Raw genomic sequence first — 19,963 nt, forward strand, 5'->3', positions numbered from 1 at the left:
AAAATTAATTAAAAATTATATCTTATATTTTTTTTCAATTTCAGAAATTGTTTTTTACGTGGATTAGTGTATATGAAAGGGAAAGGGAGAGAAACAGTAAATGAATAAAACCAAAGGTTTTCATTTGGATTTTCTTTCATAGTTCAGTTTTATATTCATCCATTCTCTAAGTATATAAAGACTGACCAATAACACTGTATCCTTGGGTGACCCAGGCACACTTTTCAGGGTCACCAAGCTGATAAGCACTAGTCCAGAAGACATGACATTTACTCTAGAATCTGTAATGAATCTCTTCTTGGCCCTCCAACTCTTATTTTTATGTCATTCTGTAATTTAAAAATGCATCAGGCATTTTAAAGATCAATTGTAATTTCAAAGCATCAGTATAATATTTTTGATGTCTTTTTCTTAATGGGATACTCAGTTATGAATAAAACACTAATAAAGTGCCAGCATTATTGATTGTAGATGAGGTTGTCTGTTGGATAAGTGCCTCCTAGCTTAATGGTCCTTAATGTAGTGCCTGGGTTCAGATTTAAGAATTTCACAACATTTGAAATTAAAAGTAACTTGAAAAATAAGTGATTGCTGTATCAGTTTTAAAAACTGTATGCAAGGTAATGGATTCTGTTACTGTGACAGAATGCTCTCGTTATGGAGCCTAGACTGAGTGGCAGCCCGCTTCTGTCAGAACCCTGACTGTACCATATACTACTGCATGACATTGGCCTGTGTGACTTACTACCTGTCACATGGAGAAAATAATAATAGGCTTAATATAAGAATTGAGTTTGTTAATACATTTGAAGTATTAGAATAGCTGTAATGTTAATACAGTTCAGACTATTTTAGTGGTTTGAAAATTTTTCCCTTATATTGAGCTAGAGAAATAACATATTTTATAAAGCATTGAGAATGTGTCTTTTATAAAGTTAAGTTAAATAGTACCAATTTATCCTTTGTCATATTAGGAATGTGTTATAACTTTGCTGCCTTTTGTCACTATGAGTTATGAAGAAATATGAAGGTTTTAGAAGTGATTGATTTTGTGCTTTAAAATATACACAATTATTTATAAACTGTGCTCCCATGGAGAAGATTTCCATAAATTTAGTACTCTAGTTAGAGAAATGCTTTCTTTCAAAGGTAAATTTAGTGATTAAGAACTTAGTCTAAGACATGCCACTTAAGTACTTATATATGACATTGGGCAAGTCATGTTAACCTCTCCTGGTTATTTAATCTCAGCTTTAATTTACTTATTTCTTGGAATTAATTTATTGGCTAAATATGGTATTAAAAAAAATTAACAGAATCTCTGGTAGCTAATAGGATGGTCAAGAAAATGTTATCCTTCAGATACCCTTCAAATACTAGTGTCCTTTAAATATTATAATTCAAAACATAAATTTGAATTACAGTTTTAAGTATTCTAATTGTAATGTTTACCCTTTTGTCAAAACTTTTTTAAGAGATTTTCTTTTGTTACCTGTAGAACGGTTGTGAAGTCTCTGGGTAGCTTCCCTAAAGCCATACTATCTGGGTTCGAATACTAGCTTCACTACATAAAAACTGTACAGTCTTGTGCCAAATTTCTTAACATCCCCGACTTAGTTTCCTTGTGAGTAAAATGAGGCTTACAATATGTTTACCATGTAGGTAAATTTGTGAAGGTTCAATGCTGACACATGTGTAAAGCTCTTAGAATTTGTTCTTGGCATATAATAAATAATTAAAATAATTATTATGATTTTTTGAGGATTCTATTGGGGCTAGGGACATTCCATTATTAAATATCTCATGAATGCTGGAAATAAATGTCTTAAAGAACTTGAAATAGCAAAAAGAGGTCTTAGGGTGAGATGGGACATGTAAATATGCTTGCATAACGATAATCCTCAACACTTGGGCCATAGTTTTGGTAGGTTGTAGAGGTATATAATGTGAGACTTGTGTGGGGAATGAGACGTACATGAATTTGACCTTATTAACAGTAGCAACAGCTAACACTTGTGGAAGGCCAGCATTGTTTCAGGTAGTGCACTATAGTTCCTGTTCTTACTGTGAGCAGTTTTCTAGTAACAGAGTGAAAACAGAAGATTGCTTTGAGTCAATAGTCTGCTTGAGAAATGCCAAATAATTGGCACTTGAGTACAGGAAGCTGATGGAGAGTTAGAAGCTTGAATAATGACTGGCCTTATTTGAAGAGGGCCAGATTGAAAGTTTAGGAAGAATGGCATTCTGGGTTGGGCACTGCCACATTTATAGTGTGTTATAGATTAGTTTGTAGAAGTGAAATATTGCTTTTTTTCTATAAGAAAGCAAAGATAAAATTGAGTACAAAATGATATTCATTTATTCTTTCATTTGTTCCTTCATTGACCCACTTAGTATTTTTAAATAAGAATCTGCTGAATGCCAGAGACTGTACTACAAACAGGAGTGAACCAAATTAACTTATTCCTTACCCTCATTCAACTTACAGTCTTAGGGGAAGATAATCTTTAAATAGTAATTACTATAATGTGATGACTGTTATGGAAAATGAAATAGTTAAGGACGTGGATTCTGGGAACCCTGGCCTATTTTATGGGAAAGGATTCTGGACCTGAAGGTATTAGAATTTGTTAGTAGTTTCTGAGAAAAAACTTAAAAATGTCAAAGCCAATAAAATATTCTTACTAAATTGCTTAATTTTTGAACTATGAACAAACCCTAGTGCCTTTGATTACCTTTAAAAGACAAATCCAGTTAGAATTTAACCCTAAATCTCATGGACTCATGCCCTGTCTGCTGAGAACTATGCTAGTTTGAACCAAAAGAACAGTAAGCTTTCAGGACTGAACAGTACTACCCACCCTTGGAAAAAGAATAATTGGCAAACCATCTTTCTGTTTGTGTATACCCTGCAATGGTGTTCATGGCTTAGGTGATCAGAAAAAACTTCAACTACTGAGTATATATTGTGTCAGATAATGCATTGAAATAAACAGACATTATTATTTTGAATTTGTAACTTTAAAAAGCTATTTGTCAAATTTAGATGATCTCTTTGTTTTGAAGAATGAATTCCTAAATTTTTTATCAAGTAGCTATGTGGAAAAAATAATTTTTTCATTTTTTTATTAGAAGTTTGGTTTCTTAGTCTGCTATAATTTCTTAACTTGCTAATTAAATGGCATAGCCAAAAATATTTATTTCTCATAGCTCTAGAGTATGAGGTGTCTAAGATCAAGGTCCAGCCTGGTTGGGCTGTGTTCCTGGTTTCTCACATGGGAATGGGTACTAGCTCTCTTGTCTTTTCTGAAGACAATAATCCCATCAGGAGGGCTCTGACATTTGTGACTTGATCATTCTATGCCAGGCCCTGGGCTCTGCCTTACAAGGATGAATAAAATCAAAGACTTTTCATCTAGTGGGGAAATTAGTTACATAAAATAAATTATAACAAAGTGTGATATATTATTCACAGTACTAACGTGCACGTCGCTTCTTTGACAAGGTGGTCAGTGAAGATTCAGAAGTGATAACATTTGGACTTGTCTGGAGTTTGGATTTGTTTTGTTTGGGGAGGGGCCCTGGAGAGTGACCCAGGCGCACTTTACCACAGAGTACAATCTACAGTCCATTTTATTTGTGTTTTGAGACAGAGTCTTGCTGAGTTGCTGAGGCTGGCCTTGAATTTGTGATCCTCTTGCCTTGGCATCCCAAATTGTTCAGATTACATATGTGTGCATTGTACCCAGCCTGAAGTTAGGATCTTGGCAATTTGTTGACAGGAAGAGGAAAAGGTATTCAAATGAGAACCAATTTGTTCCACAGATGAAGCCTGAACATGAGGTGCATCAGGGATAACCAGTACCCCTAGACAAGGAATCTTAATATTAGTTGTTTGTGCTCACACTCAACACATCCAGCTTGCTTCTCTTCTGAATAACTTTTTATTGTGGTTAATGGAGTGATCAGAGTGCCACCACTATAGTCACACTGATCTCAACTCAAATCCTAACTCCTGTCATGCTAGCTTTATGCCTTTGGCCAAGTTTTATAATTTCTCTATCTTTTATATCTGATATTATAATGGTATTTACTTGTTTTCTTTCTTGTGATAATTTTTTCAAGGGCCTGGTACATAAAATGTTAAACAGATTTTAGTGCACTTATTTCACCCATTTAATTATTAAGCTGGGAACTTTCTAGTTCACCTTTACTTTCCAGCTGTCCTCTCTAATCTGCGATAAATATCATTGAGACCTGTGATTCTAACTTAGACATTTCCCTCACATTTGGTTCCTTCTCTTCAGCTTTTGCTTTACGTCAGACACTCTTCCCCAGAATATTGCAGTAAATTTCATGCTGCCAGACTCCCATTTCTAATTCACTGCCAATAATCACATCACAATAGTGTTCATGAAGAAATCTTATTGAGAGCCTCTGATGTCCATAGAACTGTTTTTCTTAGCACATGTTTGAACTCTTGCATTTTTTCCCCATACTGAGGATTAAACCCAAGGGCACTCTCTACCACTGAATTACATCTCCAACACTTTTTATTTTTATTTTGAGGAAGGATCTTGCTGAGTTACCCAGTGAGAGTTACAAAATCTTAAACTTGATATTTTCCTGCCTCAGCCTCCTGAGTCCCTAGGATTATAGGCATGCCCTACCGTACCTGGCTGAGTCCCCATTTGTTCTAAGTCCTTGGTGAAATGCCATCTCTTCTTCAGAGCCTAATTATCTTTCACATTTAAAGTTGGTTGCTTCTGTGATACTTTGTTCTCTTACCTTTTAGCTTATTTTACTTACTTCTCACTTGGATTGTAAGTACTTCTAGGTTAGCAAGTCTTAGAGATTATTATATTTTCTAGGCTGCCATATGATAGGTACCTGGGAAATATTTATAAAGTCATTTATTAGTTGAGTACCTGAAGTGAGCAACATTCTTCATGTATTTGCCCCCTTTTCCCTTTTTGAAGGTCTAAGTGACCAAAGAGACAAGGACAAGAGAGCAATTCTAAAATCAAGGTAGGGGAATGGGAGGTCCCTTGATCTTCAATTCTGAAATTAAAGGAGTCTGGGAGGAGTGAGACCTAAGGGGTGAGAATAAGGAGTTCTTAAGAACAAAAGATTGAGTGAATGCTGAAATTAAGATTTAATGTCCTCTGCATTTCAGTAAATATTAGGGATAATATTGTGGCCATTTAAAAATGTATTTTAAGTTTTAATTTTACTTGTCGACCCTGTATACATTACTGGCAATACAGTCTCACTAGAAATATTAGAAGAGTTGAAGTGCAGTTTTAGGTATTAGAAAGGAAAGCAAGTTAAAACTCTTCTGTTTGGCAGAGGAGAGAAACCCTGACCTTCGGCATCAAATTGTAGCTGGGAAAGAGAAAGGTTAATATCTAAAGTTTGTGGAAAGATGAATCCAGAGTAACCGAGTGCCCTGCAGGTCCATACTCAGCAGGAACCCCTTGTCTGCCTCACAGTTTACCAGCTTGTATCCATCAGGTACCACTGCTAGCAGTCTTCCTTAGAACTCAGGTTGAAACATTTGACTTTATAGTCTGCAAAAAGCCTTATGAAATGATGATCCTCTAGTACATTGTTGCTAGAAATACAGTTGGTAGTTTGGGTTGGGTGACCAAGAGTCTTTTTGGAACCTAAATAATATTTATGGTGTTCTTTGATGCAAATATGAATCCAAAGACATACCAGTTAACTTTTGGAACATAATAATTTTGCATAGTAAGTATTGTCTTGAACAGAAGAATTTATCATTTTTAGCAGATGTGAGACAGAAGCCAATTCCATTTCCCGTTTCTAGTGGAATCTGCTACTTTTGTAGTTAGCATGGAAGAATGTTGTAATTCCAAATTTGAAGAAAAATGTTTTTTTTCAAACATTCAAATAAATTAGTAAGTTATATACTGTTTTTCTTGCTGATTTAAAAATAATTTTCTTATTTAATTCCAATAATGTTTTCTTGGAATAATGAGGGATCTTTAAAATTTTCAAAATGAATTTATTCCTTTATTACATATTTGCTGAGCATTGTGCCAAGTGCTAAAAATATAATGGTGATGGAAGTAGATTCCTATCTCTCAAAGTTTACAGTCTACGAAGGAAGAGAAACAGACCCCCTTCACACACACACACACACAACACCCTCACAAACATGTCAAACACAAAATTTGATAGGTAATACCCCCATTGTGCTAAAATAGAGAGGACATTGGAGGGCTTTTCTTAGGTAGGTTTTATGATTTGGATAATGTCCCCCAAAGACCCATGAGTTTGTTGAAAGTGTGTCCCCCGCCTATGGTACTATTTGGGAGGTGATGAAATTTTTAGGAGGGGGGACCTAGGATAGGAAGTTGGGGGTGTGCCCTAGAAAGAGATATTATTGAGACCTGAGCTGTTCTTCCTCTCTCTTTGCTTTGTGACTACTGTGTTTACTAGGGGCAAGCACCTCCTTCTTCATTACACTCCCTCCATGATGTACTTGCCTTGCCACAGACCCAAAGGCAACAGGGTCAATCAGCCATGGACTGAGACCTCTGAAACCAGGAGCCAAAATAAACCTTTTCTCCTTAAAAGTTGATTATCTCAGGTATTTATCATAGTAATGGGAAACTGACTAACACAGTAGTTAAAAAGTAGTTTAAAAGGGCTTGTTTTCTAAAGCCTTTTGAAGTCTTCTCTGGAACTTAAAGTAAAATCTGAAAGATGAGAGGGAATTCAACATTCTAAGACTGGAATAGTGTATGCAAAGGCAATAAGGCAGAAAAGAGCTTATTTTTTAGAGGATTCTTTCTTGTAACTAAAATCCAGTGTGGCTGAAGCAGAGGAAGAGTAGCACAGGATAAATTTGGAGGAGTACACAGACCCTATTATCTGGAGCTTTGTAGGCCATAATAAGACATTTGGATTTTATTTAAATGTAATCGGAAGCTGTTGAAAAGGATTTTAAGCAGGAGAATGATGTCAAAGTGCTAACTAGATCATTCTGGCTGTTGTGTAGAAAGTGCTGAATGGAATCAAGGCAACCATTTAGGAGGCTATTGACAGTTAAGAGATGCTGGTGGTCTGAGATAGGGTAATAGTGCCAGTGGAGGCTGAAGTGAAACTGGAATTGACAGGACTTGTTGATAAATATGGGAAATGAAAGACAGAGAAATATCTGTGACTTTAGATTCACTGCTTGAGAAACTGGGTTGATAGTTTGTGCTATTTACTAGCACAAACTATTTACTAGGGGGAAATTGATGTAAGTTTTAGATATATTAAGGTCGAAATTTCTTGCTGGGGATGTAGCTCAGCACCAAAAGAAAAAAAATTGCAATATCTGTGATTCATCCAGGTGCAGATGTGAAATGCTCAGTAGATGTTACAAGCTGGCACTCTAAGCAGAAGGTTGGGCTGGAAATATAGTTAGGAAAGTAAGTTTGTCGAGGTTTTTAAAACTGGGGGAGTGGATGTAATACCTAGAGAGTTACTGTAAGGAGAGAAGCATGTGGTTCATAGAAGATGATAAGGGCAGCAGACCACAGGTAGTAAGATTGTTTTTATACAGAACTAGGAGAAGAGACCCTTTTTTCATCCTAACATAAAAACAGGAGGTCCATCTGGATACAGATTCAAGAAGGTTTGTAGGCTTAGTTTACATGAAGCTGAAATAATTCCAGTCTGATGGCTCCTGTATTTACTTTTTCAGTAGAATCCATGGTTGTCTACTGAGGAATTTGAGGATGCTCAGAAGTGTGAGGATGTTGACAAGTGTGATGTAGTGTTGGACAGAAGGAACACAATAAGTTGGCCTGTGATATCTTTTTTTTTTTTTTTAAAGAAGCAGAACTTTTACAAGTTTCCACTATCTGTTTAATATTTATTGTTTTAGTTTTCTGTGGACACAACATCTTTTTTTTTTTTTAAAAGAGAGTGTGAGAGAGAGAGAATCCTTTAATACCTATTTTCTAGTTTTCGGCTGACACAACATCTTTGTTTGTATGTGGTGCTGAGGATCGAACCCGGGCTGCACGCATGCCAGGCGAGCGCGCTACCGCTTGAGCCACATCCCTAGCCCGGCCTGTGATGTCTTAAACCCTGTTGACCGTAAACTTTTAGTAATTGCTTTAATGTACCTTGTGAAATGAAAGAGAGATGGTCTTCTTAAGTTTAATAGATGAATGACTAGGTTAGTATAGGTAAATGGTATGAGGAAATGGTCTGAAAATCTTTTTTTTTTAATTGGTTGTTCAAAACATTACAAAGCTCTTGACATATCATATTTCATACATTAGATTCAAGTGGGTTATGAACTCCCATTTTTACCCCAAATACAGATTGCAGAATCACATCGGTTACACATCCACATTTTTACATAATGCCATATTAGTGACTGTTGTATTCTGCTACCTTTCCTATCCTCAACTATCCCCCCTTTATTATGGAAGGCAGGATTGGCCTGTGATGTTATCTGGTCTGGTGAGGCTGGAGTGTTGGGACCATTGCTTAGTAGCTCTGTTGCTTGTACAGTAGTACACAATGTTTTCTCACCATTGGTAAAGACAGGGTAAACTATTCACATTATCTTATTGAGGTTCAAGAGGATCCTGAAAGGAAACAGAAGGAAGTGACAGTATTAGCAGGATACAAAAATACATTGTGATCCTAGTAGGAAAAGATTAATTAGGATGTTTTCAATAATGTATCCCTTTCTCTGTGCTTACATTTTTAGAGTGTAAGGTAACTGTAATTGCACAAAGAAATGTATAGTATTTTTTTCTATAGCAAAAAGCTTTGAAATGTTTTATTTCTTTGCTTTTCTTTTGTGATTCATAGAGTGGGTGAATGCTATGATATCAAATACATTTGGTAGAATAAGCAATATTTGCACACTCAGCCTCTAGTGATGAAACCCTAAGTCATCTTTTCTTCCTTGGAATACACAGATGGTATTTTTGTAAAATAAATATATGGCCACTTCCTGAATTTGAAGAGCATTCTGTTGCTGTCAAGGGAGGATATATTTATTGATTCAGTTAATGTTTTAGCAATTTTCGATTTTAATGATTTGAATTTGAGTGCCTGTCAGATATTGTTATGTGAAACAGAATGCAGTGTAATTGGATCTGTTAGATAAGGAAGGAACACAGGTATAATTCTTTCCAGAACCCTGACAAATGTTTTAAAGAATTTGTTTTCTTTTTTGCTAGGTATATTAAACCATAATGTATTACTAAAAAGGGCTGAATTTATAAGTAAGTCATGAAATTCTTTTCTTTCCCCCAAAAGAAAAATACACAATGACTTCATAATAGTACAATTTTTTTCTTCTTTGGTTTTTTTCTTCCTGAGAATTGTTGCATTTGTGTGGGTTGTTTCTGAAAATAAAAAATTTAAAAACACAGTACAACAAATTAAAAAAATGTTGCTCTATACCTGGAAAATAACTGAAAATCCAAATGTGGGAAATACTCTCACAGCATGTTTTTGCATAAGGTCTGCCCCTTCAACAGCTTTATAATGCTGATTAGTGAATCTACTCAGGTGATCCCAGCTAACTTTTCTATGGCAAATACTAGACTGGTGTGTGTGTGTGTTTGCATTTAGTCATCTACTGTTACATTTGAAATACCAAGCTAACCATTCTGAAAAGCAAAAACATTATTTAGAGTAAGCAATATTTGTACACTCAGCCTCTAGTGATGAAACCCCAAGTCATTTTTTCTTCCAGTCCAAGGGCTGGGGATATAGCTTAGTGGTAGAGTGCTTGCTTAGTATGTGTGAGGCTCTGAGTTCAATCCCCAGTAATGCAAAAAAAAAAAAAAAAAAAACAGACTAGAACATAGTCCATGGCCAAAATTAGGACACAAAAGGAAGTTTCATGAATGAAAAATTATCCCAAAGCTTTAGTTATACAAATAACAGGGAATTTTGATAGCTATTTTTTTCATGAGGTCTAAATTACACAAGAAAAAACATTATTTTACTAGTCCAATAGCTTTTTCTTTTGCTTGACATCATAATGTTTTTATGCTTCTACTCAGTCTTTATCTAGAGGAATAAATACCTATGAATACCTATGTGTTGATAAATGAAGTCTTTTGTATGTAGTGGGACATACAAGTTATAGTTGCATGATGTGTTATGGTTTAACTTGCCATTATAAAGACAAGCTGTAATATACTAGATAACTTAAGTGTTTTTTGTTTTTTTGGGAGAGAGAATTTTTTAATATTTATTTTTTAGTTTTCGGCGGACACAACATCTTTGTCTGTATGTGGTGCTGAGGATCCAACCCGGGCCGCACGCATACCAGGCGAGTGCGCTACCGCTTGAGCCACATCCCCAGCCCCTTAAGTGTTTTTAAGAACTGTTGCATTGATGGACCACTTTAAACATGTGTTCCCCCTCCGCCTACACACACACACAGTTTGTGTGGTTACATGCTTGCTTACGCAATTGCATCTAAATCAATACATTATGTTTTCTCAGGATTTCGATCAGAATATAAAATTTGTTTTATATTTTAAATTGTGATGCCCTAAGTAGATCCAGTTATGGGACTTGGTGTGGAGATACTATTAAATATGTTTTGAACTTTATAGGATCATTCTGTCACTATTTAAATAATGCCATAATAGCTTTTCTTTCTTTCTTTTTTTTTTTTTTAATATTTATTTTTTTTTAGTTTTCGGCGGACACAACATCTTTGTTTGTATGTGGTGCTGAGGATCGAACCCTGGCCGCACGCATGCCAGGCGAGCACGCTACCACTTGAGCCACATCCCCAGCCCCTAGCTTTTCTTTCTTAAAAACAAAAACTAAAAATACTCCTTGGACCTCCCAATCCTTTTCAGACAGTTTGTTGTCCATTATTCTTTTCTCTATTACAGCAAAATGTCCAGGAAAAGTTTTCTATATATTTTATATCTGCTTCCTCACTGCCCTAGCAGAATAATTAAGAATTCATCATTTCTCATTCCATGTTAGTTTCCTACACAATCTCACGGTTTTGCTTTTACATACTGTATTACTACAGTTCTTTAAAATGATGAGTGATTATTTTGAAATCATCCCTACTTCAAACCAGTTTCCAGACTTACAACCAGAGATTCTGTCATACTTGGTTTAAGAGGTATTACCAAGGTGGTGGGAAAGGAGATGTCAGCCTTCACCACCCTCCCCCTGCAAAAAACAGCTGTCTACAAACCCAAATAGCCCTAGTTTGGGGTGGTCCAGGCAACAGTATTTTAAAAAACTGCTTAGGTAGTTTTAATGCCCATTAGGATGAAAATTGCTGCTCTAGAGGTTTATCTCATAATAAAATCTAAACAACTTACTTCAACCACCACATCCCCTCCTGCCTAGCTCTGTGATATCCTTTCCTGCTTCTGTTCTCTGTTCTAGTCATGTTGGCTGTCTTTAAAGATGCTTTGTTCATCAGTATCTCCTAGTACTGCAACAGTGCTTTCTTGCACATAGTTCAACAATTGTTAAATTAATGGATATTTTTATAGATCCTGTTTGATATTCTATAGTAGTGATTACTCTATAATGCTGACTATGTTGATAGTGTTTTGAGTCTTCAAGAATGCTACCAAAGAGTATGCCACAAGCTCCCACAGTTCATCCTGTATCCATCTTCCAATACTATCTTATACTTTACTGTTATGATGTTTGCTTTTCTACTTGGAAGTCTTATTCTATTGTGTTTCTTTCATGAGAAATGCAGTTATATCAAGCAAATTTTGCCATTATAGAAAGTGTTTCTAGGCATATAATCAATATGCAAACATTTTTTTTTCCTTAGAGGTAGGCCAGTTGTTTATCTTACGTTCCAGATTAATAATATTTTTATATGACTTAAAGCTGATAAGCTCTTTTTGTAGATATCAGAAACCTGGTGGTAGTTTTAATTTTTATTTGCAAGAAAGTTATTCTCCAGGGGCTTTTTTCTTCCCTGGGAAGACTTGTTTGACTGTTGTTCTTTTTTTGAAATATCACAGCTGCCTTTTTGGGCACTTGATAAGTTTAACATATAATTGATCCAAAAATCTACTATTACTGCTACTTTAAAAACTACCTGCAGTTAGATTTGATTGCTGCAAGTTTATTCTTATGATCTGCCTGAGTTTAGCCAAACCTTGTATAAATTACATTCCTTTCATTTTTTGGTTGCATTTCATTTAATTGTGCAAAACTATTAAATGGTGTTTTCTGTCATACTTGAACCAAATTTTGTTCATTGACAAAAAGTGGACTGTGTGACTTTGTTATTCTTTTTGGGATATGTATGGGATACAAGGTTGAAATGTAGGTTTTGTATGTTTTAGAGCTTTCTCTTAGTACAGTGCCGCTTATGGATATTTTCCATACTCCTTCACCTAAAATGGTGGGTTTTGTTCACTTTGGTTTCTCATCTTGCTTTTACCACCTTTACAGTACCGTAGTATATTTTTCAGTCTCCCAGACTGCAGCTTTTTCACCTATTTTATCATCATGATAAAATTCTTTAAAGAAATTTAAAGATGAAAACCCACCAACTCAACTTCTTTATTAAATATGCTTCCTATTCTAGCTCCCAAGGTTCTGTTTGTTCTCTAATAACAGAGGGTACTTGTTCTCTGTCATCCATGTGTTCCAGTTCTTATTTGATTTCAGCAGTGTTGATTACCCTGTGTATTCTGTTTGAGCTATCTTGTGTATTGGCTTTTAAGGGCAGAGAATATTCTTAACCATTTGTGTGTCTTTTGTACCTTTCATATAACAGGCATTTATTATCTGCTGTTTGTATTAAACACCCAATTTTGTTTTAATTTCTCTCCAGTAATCTTGGTGATTTTTAAGAATTTTGCTTGCTTGCTCGCTTATTTATTTATTTATTTATTTATAGATGTAAAAAAAGATTGGTCTGACCATGCTCTCTGGTGGGAAAAGAAGAGAACTTGGCTGCTTAAGACACATTGGACCTTGGATAAGTATGGTATTCAGGCAGATGCCAAGCTTCAGTTCACCCCCCAGCACAAACTGCTCCGCCTGCAACTTCCCAACATGAAGTATGTGAAGGTGAAAGTGAATTTCTCTGATAGAGTCTTCAAAGCTGTTTCAGACATCTGTAAGACTTTTAGTAAGTATTAGATGCATCCTTCATTAAAGTATGAGTTGTATAATGTACATATCATCGGTGAGTGGAATTTAGCTCATTCTAATAGGTGGGAGTTAACTAATGTGCATATATGTTTGAAATTTCTACTTTATTTTTTATTTATTTTGGTACTGGGGACTGAACCCAGGGCACTTTACCACTGAGTACATACCCACTCCTATTTTTATTTTCTATTTTGAGATAGGGTTTGACTAAGTTGCTGAGGCTGGCCTCAAACTGGCAACCTTCCTGCCTCAGCCTCCCCAGTTGAGGGGATTACAGGTATGTGCCACCACCCCAGTTCTGCTTTATTACTTAAAGGTTTCTTAAAATTGTTGTTTTTTTGTACTTTTGTTTGTTTGCAGTATTGAGGATTGGTCCAGGGCCTCATGCATGCTAGGCACTATACTACTGAGCTGCATCCCACTCCTTTTATTTTTCACTTCGAGGTTCCTGCCTGAGTCTCCGAATTTGCTGGGTTTACAGGCATGTACCACTGTACCTGGCTTATTTTTTACTTTGGGACAAGGTCTCTCTGAGTTGCCCAAGTTTGCCTTAAACTTATGATCCTCCTGCCTCAGCCTCTCAAGTACCTGAGATTACAAATATGCACCAGTGTCCTTACTAAAAGGTTTATGTTAATGTAAGGTTAATGATGGGGTAAGATGGAACACGAGAAATCTCATAGAGATTTTTTTCTTTACTAGAATTGTATCATATTATGTAATACTTTTTTCTGATGACTTAATTTATTTTTATGGAGAGGGGAAGGGAACAGACAATATTTTCAGAGGGAGATGAATTTTGCAATGTTTCTTTCACATAAGTCACTATTAGATTTTAGTAATTGAGGCAGATTGTGTCACTTCCTTCATTGAAGGCTGGACAAGGCTCCTAAGGAAATGACTATGAGTATTGTTTTCCTTAACCAATCTCCAATTTGAATGCTTTTATGGTAATTCTATGTATGTTTTCTGAAATAAGGCATGGATTACTTTTGGCTGACCCTGTTATGTCGTACGATAGGAAGTATTCAAACATCAGAGAAAATGTGAACTGTTGTCATTACCACTAGTAACTCTACTGTATTTGTTCCTTTAAAAAAATGCTTAGTTAATATACATTTAATAACTTTTTATATTGGAATTCTAAATAGATGAACTACAACTTTTTATGTACATACTGTATTTTTTTTTAGTTATACTAGTAATTTATGAATATGTTCTATTGTAAAAGAATCAAGAAATATAGACATTCATTGTAAATTCCCCCTTCCCCAAAGTGTCTGTACTTGGGTGATTTTCTGTGCTTTATTTATATTATCAATTTACTCATATGTATTGGATTTTTGTCTTTTATAAGTAGACATTATGTGTTTTGTTTACTCATTGAGGTCTTAGAGATTTTTCCATGTATTATATAATAGAGACTTGATTTTATTTTTTAACTTTTACAGTAATTCAGAGTATAGATATACTATAAATTCATACTCAGATTTCTTTATTAATGGATATTTAGGTTGTTTTACTATTGGAGTAAATGCTGTAACAAGCATTTTTTGGTCATATTGTTGAGAACATTTGAAAACTTTTTAGTTGGGATAGCTCTGGGATACCTATTCTTCCCTGCAGGTTTTAGCACCCATACTTACTTCTAGAGCCTGCAGGCATATGCTGCTCCTATATTCTGTCTCGGCACCAGCTGAAGGAATGCTGGTTTGGGATTACTTATCTTTAAATCTAGGGCCTCCTTTTTCCTAAATTTGTAGGTTTGGAGCTTGGAGGAATCTGAATTCTCTTCCATTTCTTGTTGTGGTTCTGGCTGTAACTTCCTTTCATCAACCCAATGTCTCTTCTTTCTGTCTTTTAGGAATCACTTTTTTTTACCCTTTTAATTTTTTTTTCTTGTGTTCAGGCAATGTTGTGAATGTTCATCTTTCTTCCCCCCTGATTTTTAAATATTTTGCTATCATTTTAAGGGATTTGGAGTATGGGAGGGGGAGATTTAGGCAGAGTTATGTTACTACTTATATCTGATGTCCTTGGAATTATTAATTTTTCAAATGTTCAATGAGGTTATTAATTAAGATGCTGAGAAGTGCAAAGAATTACATAATAGATATCTAATTTCCATCATCTAGATTTAATAGCTGTTGGCATTTTGTCATTTTTCCAGACTTTTAAGTTACAATATCATAGGTAAAATTTTTGAATCCCATTCTCCTAACCTTCCTTCACAAAGCCTATTTATTTTGTATCCCTCTAGTAATACTTACACACAGGTGCACACATACATGAATCTCTGGGTGTGTGTGTATATATATATATATATATATATATATATATATATATATATATATATACATGTATATATATATATATATATATACATGTGTATATATATATATCCATAAATAATGTTATTGCAGTTGCTGTATATTTTCTTACACAGTTTTGCACAAGAATCTGATTGTTTACCTAGAATTTCTGTGTTTTATGTATTCAAATAATTCATAGTATTATCAAATTGCTCTGCCAAGTAATTTACATTCCAGTCAGAATGTATAAAAATCCAGTGCCTCAAATATTCACTAACGTATTTGAGTCATCTGTTTTTATTATTTATGTTTCTGACTGAAAAAGTACAGTATTTTATTGTAGTTTAGAAAGTCGAGTAAGTTTTTGTATCTTTATTGGTCATTGAGAGTTTCTTTTTTGAATTATATATTTACATTTTTGTTTGTTTGTTTGTTTAGGATTGAACCTGGGGCCTTGCTTGTGTTAATACTACTGAGGTACATCCCTAACCCCAGAGAAGTTTGAGTCAGAAAATTTGAGCAAAAACACATTCAGTTCCCATAAACCCCCTCCACAAATTTCCCCACCTTCAAAATTCTGTACCACAATGGTACATTTGTTATAATTATTTTTAGTATTAGGAATTTAACCCAGGAGCATGTTACCCAATTTCTTTTTAATATTATTTTGAAACTGGGTCTCACTAAGTTGTTGAGATTGGCCTTGAAGTTGGAATCCTCCTGCCTGAGCTTACTGAGTCTCTGGGATTAAAGGCACATGCCACCAGATCCAGCACATTTGTTATCAATATATTATTATCCAATTTCATAGTTTACCTTAAGATTTACTTTTGATGTTGTATATGCTATGTGTTTGCAAAAATGTATAGTGACTATATCAGCACACATAGTATTATACAAAATAATTTTACTATCTTAAAAGTCCTCTGCCTACTCATCTCTTTCTTCGAATATTCCCTGACAACCTCTGATGTTTTTTATTATCGCCTTAGTTTTGCCTTTCCCAGAATGTAATATAATTAAAATCCTGTATTATGTGTATGATTTATATTGGTTTCTTTCACTTTGTAATTATGCGTTTAAGTTTCCTTCACGTCTTGGTAGCTCCTTTCTTCTTAATGCTGAATAATATTCCATTGTCTGGATGTACTACAGTATCTTTATCCTCTCCATTACAAAAAGGAGTGTTGGTTGCTTCCACGTTTTGAATAAGCTGCTATATAAATATGTCCTTACGTGAACTTTTATGTGGAAACAGTTTTGAATTCATTTGGTACTTACCCAAATGAATTGAAAACTATGTTCATTTGTCCATTTGGAAGTTGCATGGGTTGCAAATAATTTCTCTAAATCTGTTGTTTCTAAAATTTGTTCATGATTTGTTTGTGGCAGGGTGAGGTGTTTAGCTCTTTAATCTACTTAAATTTTACTTTTTTTTTTTTTTTTTTTTTGTCTATCTTCTGAGGCAGAGTACTAGGGCTTTTTTTGTGTGTGTGGGAGCTGGGGGGCTGGACAATGTTAAGAATTGAACCCCAGGATCTTGTGCATGCTAGGCAACAGCTCTTACCACTGAGCGTACCTTAGCCCTGAAGGTGTCATATATTTTAATGATCAAGCTAGCCAGCTCTCTTTATTGAATTGTTTATTAATTTTTCACAATCATAATGTCAGCTGTGTCCTAGCTAAGATTCCATGTTGCATGGGTCCTTTATCTATTTCTGTTGGTTCATCTGTATGTTCTTAAATGGATACTACACTGAGTTTATTAGTCTTATAGAAAAGTGCCCCTTCCTTGTTATTTTTCAAAATTGGGTTATTTTGGAAATTATATGCTTCCCTATGAAATTTGAGAGTTTGTCAGTTTCCAGGAGAAATTCCGTAGTGATTGATTGGAAGTACATTGAATATATATGTTTAGATAGAGTATGTTCATGTATATTAGCATATACATTAATTTATATAAACTTTTCACCCATGAGTAAAATTTGTCCATTTGTCAATGTAATCTTTTATATTCTTAAGTAACATTTTATCATTTTATAATTTATCTAGAAATTATAAATTTATCCCTCAGTGCTTTATTTTTCTTCATTAGGTATTGCTGTTAGGAATGCTTTTTTTTTTTTTTCCTTATAATCTTACACTTCATACTTGTTAAACTCTCTTATGAACTCTAATAATTTATTTTCTTTTTAAGTAATCACATCCACTGTAAATAATAATTTCCCCTTTCCAATTTTTGTATATTTTATTTCTTTTTTTTCTTCCAAAATTTTTTTAGATGTTGATGGACCTTTATTTTATTATTTACTTATTTTTAGGTGGTGCTGACAATTGAACCCAGTGCCTCATACATGCTAGGCAAGCAAGTGCTCTACCACTGAGACATAACCCCAGCCTCATTTTATTTCTTTATCTTGTGTTATTATGTTGGATTAGACCTCCAATGTAATGTAGAATAATAGCAATGATGATGAGTATTTTGTATTGTTCCTGATATCAGTGGGAATACATCTAACATTTTACATTGAGTTAAGGTTTGTTATTATGTTTGGGAAGTTTTTTCCTTTGTTTTAATTCCTAATGGCTTTAACTCATGGGTTCATATAAAATTTTAATCAAATGGAGCAGAGAGTAGCAAGAACCTAAGTGTCTTAACTTGAGAGTTCTTTATACCTTAATATGATCATTCTTCCATGTTCGTGGACCACATGCTGTCATCAGATCTTATAGTTTTCCTTATAAAATGTTTTTTGTCTTCGTCCTTTATTTCACACTCTGTTGTATAGGATGAGATTAAATGTTGAGAGGATTTTCAAATTCATTATATTTGTATTACTTACTCCACCTTGTTAAATATACCTATCATGGGTGTTTGATTTTTATTTTTACTACCACTACTACTGTTTCTGGCTGTCTAACATCTGAACTTCTGTTCTAGGTTTTTGAAGATTTATTCCTTGTAAGTCTTGGGATAAGACAAAACCTGTCTCCTTCCTAAGAAAATAAAAAATTCAGATAATTGTTTCCTGCCCTGCTGACAGTTAGTGTGAGAGCTGTTGGCAGGACCTTGGTCTCATGCCCATCATAAAATTCTCAAAGGATTTTCAGTTAGGAACTAGGGACTCCAGTGAGCCCCGACAGTGTGCAGCCCATTTGGTGGCATAAGTGGATCCATCTTCTGAACATAGAATAGCTGGAGTTCCAGTGAGAACATTGACTTGTGCATCAAGTATGTAGGGCATATCCTGCGAGAACATTAACTGAGTGAGTAAGAGGAAAAAATTGTTAAATAAATCACTGACTAAATAAAGACCATTCCTATCGCTGGAATTGTATGGAAAGTAGTGATGTATTACAGGATATTCAAGGGATTTCTGTTTCATTGGATGGTTAAATTTCGCTCTCAGTTTTTTTTTTTTTAACAGCTCAAATATTTTTTTTAAAGAAAGAGAGAATTTTTTAATATTTATATTTTAGTTTTTGGCAGACACAACATCTTTATTTGTATGTGGTGCTGAGGATCGAACCCAGCGCGGCACACATGCTAGCCGAGCGCGCTACCGCTTGAGCCACATCCCCAGCCCAACTCTCAGAAATTTTAATAGTTGTTAAGGGTCTATGACCAGTATTAATGAGTAGAAAGGTACATAATAATTTTGATAGGTTATAGGACTGAAAGTCTTGCCTAAAGATAGGGTTTTAATGAGTAGTAATTTTATCTGTAAATATATTTTAAAAATACTGCAGAAACTAAGGTACTAGATTATGAAAACAAAACAAAAGGAGTTGGGCTTTATAGACATCCATTTCTACATGTAGTGGGTAACAAAGACACAGGTTTCAGAAATTTAGTGGGTATATAAAATTTAGTTGACCACAGTTTGGTGAGAGTTCAAGTAAGTATTTGTCAAGTAGGAATAGATTTGTTTATATGCTAAGTAGGGATCTGAGAATGTGCTGCAATCTCCTTAGCATCATGGAGAATTTAGGGTAGAATGGGGATGGATGTATATTACAAAGTTGGAGACCTAGGGGAGGATTTCCATGTGGAGGAAACCAGGAAGAAATAAGGGCATAAAGATCTAATTAAAAAGCTCTGAAGTTGAGATTTGATTATAGAAATAAATGAGAGAGCTAATTAGCTTTAAGTAACCATAAATTATTTTACATTTAGTAGATAACAATTTAACATTGTTCTTTTTGTTATAAAATTCTCCTTGGACACACCATAAAATTTTGGGGTGGATATTAGGAAAGGGGGAGAGGTATTTGAATTGCAAGGTGATTAAATCGGGTTGACAAACACTGGTACTACCTACTTTTGTATGGTTTATGAGCTAATTATAATTAAGCTTCTTTTTTTTAATGGTTGAAAAAGATCAAAAGACTATTTTAAGACATGAAAATAATAGAAATTCAGATTCCTTTATCCATAAAGTTGTCTTAGAACACAGCCATGCTTATTTGATTAAATATTATCTGCAGTG

At 34.6% G+C, this 19,963-nt stretch overlaps 1 protein-coding gene across 6 annotated transcripts in view; it reads left to right on the forward strand.

Annotated features, from left to right (window-relative positions):
- Positions 1-19,963, forward strand: part of Fermt2 (FERM domain containing kindlin 2) — a 77,144-nt gene that overhangs the window by 9,764 nt on the left and 47,417 nt on the right. For all 6 annotated transcript variants that reach the window (XM_046461220.2, XM_046461222.2, XM_046461224.2 and 3 more), the window contains exon 3: positions 12,905-13,138. In XM_046461220.2, the coding sequence (XP_046317176.1) occupies positions 12,905-13,138 (234 nt within the window). The remainder of the gene's footprint in view (positions 1-12,904; positions 13,139-19,963) is intronic.

Source organism: Marmota monax, unplaced genomic scaffold (genome assembly GCF_021218885.2).
Source record: "Marmota monax isolate L192 unplaced genomic scaffold, Marmota_monax_Labrador192_F-V1.1 WCK01_AAM20220418_F8-fsc00001, whole genome shotgun sequence".
Classification (NCBI taxonomy): domain Eukaryota; kingdom Metazoa; phylum Chordata; class Mammalia; order Rodentia; family Sciuridae; genus Marmota; species Marmota monax.